The sequence below is a fragment of the Arachis duranensis genome, chromosome 2 (assembly GCF_000817695.3).
Source record: "Arachis duranensis cultivar V14167 chromosome 2, aradu.V14167.gnm2.J7QH, whole genome shotgun sequence".
NCBI classification, from domain to species: domain Eukaryota; kingdom Viridiplantae; phylum Streptophyta; class Magnoliopsida; order Fabales; family Fabaceae; genus Arachis; species Arachis duranensis.
Window position 1 is genome coordinate 1,486,122 of NC_029773.3, and position 5,149 is coordinate 1,491,270.

At 32.5% G+C, this 5,149-nt stretch overlaps 1 protein-coding gene across 1 annotated transcript; it reads right to left on the reverse strand.

The window, feature by feature from the left end:
* Positions 1–678: 678 nt before the first annotated feature.
* LOC107472703 (2-alkenal reductase (NADP(+)-dependent)) lies at positions 679–3,999 on the reverse strand. The gene is made up of 5 exons (XM_016092209.3): positions 3,609–3,999; positions 2,918–3,098; positions 2,074–2,240; positions 1,760–1,842; positions 679–1,500 (listed from the first exon to the last, which is right to left on the reverse strand). Exons 1-5 carry the CDS (start codon positions 3,840–3,842, stop codon positions 1,122–1,124), a joined length of 1,044 nt encoding a protein of 347 aa, XP_015947695.1. The 5' UTR covers positions 3,843–3,999; the 3' UTR covers positions 679–1,121.
* Between the last annotated feature and the right edge of the window lie 1,150 nt (positions 4,000–5,149).

The following is a 5,149-nucleotide window of genomic DNA, read 5'->3' on the forward strand; positions in this document are numbered from 1 at the left end:
ATAATACAGAACCATGGTTTTAACGTAATAAAATTAATTCTGTAAAGACCCAGCCCAAGAGGCACGCTGGCCGATCCCACCCACAAAGCACCCGACCCGTACGGCCCGACAGACGAGCATGGGACGCCCGGGAGCCAACCTGAACACACGTCCCTCTACAGCTCACCACTATAGCTGTATTAGGAAACTTTGAGAAAAGTAGGTCTGTCCTTGCAGAACCCACTCCTGACAGGGTATATATGGGGAGGGACTTACCCCTCCCCCAAGATACGTCACCGTTACTCTGCTCACACATCACCTATACACTCTCCTGACTTTGGCGTCAGAATGTCTTTGCAGGTGACCCCCCACTCCGCTCGAAGTTCTCGGGAAGTCGGCCGCTCCTACCCTCGCTCCCAGGCGGAATCCCACACTCAAACTCGAGACTTCCACGAACCGTCCGGTACCCGACCTACCGTACAAATTTTATTAAAAAATATAATAAATTTTAAATAAGAGCAAAAAATGTAGAATAATATATTGATTACATATAGATAATTTATTTTGTCGGGTATACAATAAATATAAAAGACAGTATAACTCACTCATAAAAAAGAATATAAAGCTAGTCACCAAAAAAAAAAAAAGAATATAAAGCTAATAACTTGGAAAAATCAAATTCCACTCTTCACAATACAATAACCAAAGCAACTAATTTAAATTAATCAAATGATTAATTCACTTATCCGCTTAAACAAATGTCAAAAGTCGAACCATGACATAGCACATTATGACATTACTATATAAGAGTCCACACAATTCATAGTACATTACTACATAGCTGAGGAGGGCGAGTGCAAATGCAATACAAATTTTGTTACACTCCATCATCCACCAAAAAGAGAAAAAACTTAAAAACAAGCATATGTCTATATTCAAGAGAAATATAAGGACACTATCAGAATTTATTATTTTTTATTCTCATTTAGCTATTAATTTAATTTTTTTAGTCTAATAATCTAACAACATATTTTATCATATACCTTTAAACATTGATGGCTAATTGATAGCCAAAAATAATAAATTCTGATGACCCACTAATATTCCTCTATCTTTAAACCATCTGTGTTAAGCATATGTTTTTATTCAGGAGCAACAAGAAGCACTTGTTTTCCGAAATTGCGACCGCTAAAAAGGCCAACCAAGGCTGCAGGGCCGTTCTCAAGACCTTCAGCTATGTCTTCCACATAAACAATCTTCCCTTCTTTGAGATGAGAGAGGACAAACTCCAAGAATTTTGGATACAGGTTAACATAATCGAAGAAATGAAAACCCTGCATACGAATCTTCTTATATACAATGTTAGCCAAATTCGTTACACCTTCCGGTTGAGTTAGATTATACTGCGATATCATTCCACAAGCCGGTATGCGACCCTGGACTCTCATGTTGAGGAGCACCGCATCAAGCGTCTTTCCTCCCACATTCTCAAAGTAAACATCAATGCCTTCCGGAAAATACCTGACCCCATAATCGTATCAGTAGCTAGAATTTCGATTTAACTCTTAAAATTTTTTGATATTACGATTTTAAACGAGTCAATAGATTTGATAAGATTTGTACTAAGTGTGTTACGATTTCATGTTTTACGTACTTAATTTACTTTTCTCTACACGGCTTGAACCCATGATGTTGAGGTTACACGGTCTAAAACTCCCTTTCCATGGTTTTAAATATAATTAAACTAAAATTTAACTTTCTAAAGTTGTTATGAACTCACCTCTTCAAAGCTGCATTGAGGTCAGGCTCTTCTTTATAGTTAAAACCTTCATCAAATCCAAATTTATTCTTTAACAGATCCACCTGATATCAATTAGTAACAGACATAAATTTGAGGGGGAAGTTTACTTTTACTAGGTAAACAAATGAAACAAAAACTCCTTACAAGTTAGGCTAGTTATCCAAATCATTTATAATGACAGAACCTTAGCTTATTCCTAATTAACATATATCAAGACAAAAGCATACTTAATTGATATTTTTAGGCTCAATTTTTCCTTTAATCAGATATAAATGCAATAATTAAAGCAATACCTTGTCTTTACTTCCAGCACTTCCCACAACATAACAATCTGTAAGTTTAGCGAATTGTCCGACAAGTTGGCCGACTGCGCCGGAAGCAGCCGAAACGAAAACTCTCTCCCCTTTTTGGAGAGAGCCTACTTCAAAGAGACCTGCATAAGCAGTCACTCCAGGCATGCCTGCATTAAATCATTGTAAAACAATGAAGGTGTCTAATACTCTAATATTAAAACTACAAAGCAATGATTTTTATGAAGAAAAAAAAATGAAAAGAAAAAATGTGGCAGCAAAAGAGAATTTAGCTACCAGTAACATAATTTTTCTATAAATAATAGAATGTTAGTGATACATGATTGTCAAAAGCAAATTTACAATCATGTGAAAAATTCATAGTTGAGAAATAATCACTTAACAACAAACACAGAAGATTGCATTCATGATTTCTCAACATTCAATCTGCCGAAACCAAATCTCTAGCCAAAAAAATTAAAATATATGTACACTATCATAAATCATAAATAGTACTAAACAGACATATAAAAGCAGTAAGATTTCAACTATACAATAATTGAGTGAACCTAACTCAACTCAAAATGTTATATAATATATGTTCACCTCCAAAATGAAGTGCCAAAAAGAAAAAGGAAAGAAGAAAGAAGGAAAACTAAAAGTGTTATTGCCTTCACCTTAACCAAAATTGAGATTGGAATATGAATGGGCTACAAACAGCCACCAAGACAATAGATTATTTTAATACCGGATGAAAATTTCATAAGTTTCAAGCTTCAGTTCATGTCAGTAATCAAGCATATGATTCATTCAAAATCAAAGTTAGATTGAATTTTTCAATACATACCAAGAATTCCAGTATAGTAAGAAAGTGGAACACCATCAGTGTGCTGAATTTTGGAAATTATTTGAGATGAAGGGACCAAGCTGTACTCCTCCCATTTAGTAAGCCCCCATACTAAATCCCCATACTTATAATCTGGGCTTCCAGAATCTATCACCTTGGACACACCAAACCCACCTATTGCCTGCAAATTGCACACAAATCAACATTGCAACTGATAGTAATAGCAGAATCCACCACACTAAGTGGTCACTGAATCAGCCACCTTTTATAGAATACACATTGAAATACAAAATAAACATTGAAAATGAGTTAGACAATTCATGTATTTATACACAAATACATAGTGACTAATTTGGTGTGCATATAGTATTTTCATAACTGAATATACATGGCCAAAATGTGCTACCTCCATTTTTAGTTAATTGTTCACTTCACTTTTTATTTTGAAAAAAAAAATGTACAAGTCAATGTAATGTCCATGTATATTGATTTTTCAGGATCAAAGAGAGAAGTGGTTAGTTAATTAAGAACGGAAGTATTAGTATTTATTTTCAATGCTCAAGTGCCTTCACTTTCACACTTTTGATAGCAAGTTAAAACTCATATTTTTTAAAATATTAACCAGTTCCCTAAACATATTTATTAAGGTTTTAAAATCGATCAAGAATTTCAGAAGTTCATTTCTACTTACAGATCCAGAAGTATAGGTAAGGCCACTGCTGGTATCGGTGCCTTGGGGCTTGTTCATGAGATTCCTCATGAAAGGATCACATGACAAGTAGAGGTTCTTGAGCAGCACCTCCTTGGAACCTTCTGGAACCTTCAAAGTTATGGTTCCTTCCAGAATTTCCATGTCTGATTCTTTGGGGAAACCAGTGACATAGTTCCTCAGAACAACCCTCTTGTTCCTCACTACTTCAGCCATGTTTATGTTAGTTAAGTTTGGTTCAATTCTTCAAAATTTGAGAGATTTTTATAGAAATGGAAAGAAGTGATGAGATTACGATGAGGATTCAAGAAAGATTATTAGATGACATGTATTAAGCTGATAATGGAGTTGCATGCGTGGGACCTCATTTTCTTTCTTTCAATCGTGTCATTGCTTTTGAAAAAGAATTTATATGTTGTCGTAAAGGTATATTTTAAAAAACAATCCTACTACGTTACCAATAACATTTCTGCCAACATCTGCCAACTCTTATTTATAACTGTATTTAATAAAAAGTGTCTTTATAGATGTATCTAATAAAAATATCTTTTTTATAATTATATTTAATAGAAGTGTCTTTATAATATATTTTTTAGATATGTTTCTTTATATGTGTTTAAAATATAATAATTAATCATTATTGACAATAAATTAGCAAATAATATGTTAATACTCTATACTTTTCCTTTAAAAAATATAATAATAGAAATTTTAAAATTTTTAATATACTTAATATATTAAAAATATTTAAAAATTATAGTAAATAAAACAATAATTAGTCTTTAACATTTATAAAAGAGTAATAAATTAGGCTTTGATTTCTAAAACATATGATTGAAGATTTATACTTTTAAAATTTTTTTAAAAATTAAAGGAATAACTTTTTCATTTATCTTTTAGAAATTAATTTGTCTGATATTCTAAACCGTTCAGCTACGCACATCTAAGTGTTTTTAGCAATCAAATCCAATTAAGTTAGTCTAAATTCAACAAAAATCACTTTCATCGCACCAGTGTATACATACGCGCATTTCAATAACACAAAACATATCATTCTTCATCTTCGTCTTCTCATTTTTCTTCTCTTTCTCCTCCTTCTCCTCCTTTCAAACATGTAGGTTCTTCTTCTTCCCTCCTTCTTCTTCTTTTTTGTTATTGTCATCACCAACAATACCAATATTTTGCTAACATCTTTATTAGTTCTGATTTTCTCGGGTGCCATCATTAAATAATTTTGGTTCATATTTTAGTTTATTTCGGTTCATTTGTGAATTAATTTTGGTTCATTTATGTGTTAATTGAGGTTCATCTAATGCTGTAATAAATATTGACTAAATTTTTTATTCCTTAAGTAATTTCGATTCATTTCTTAGTTTATTTGGATCCAGAAATGAATTCGATATGTTTGTGTTAATTGATGTTTACTTGAGGCTGTTGATAAGTATTGACCAAATTTTTTAGCAAAGAAGAATGAAATTATTCATTATCACTTTATTCAATTGCATTAGATTCCATTCAATTAG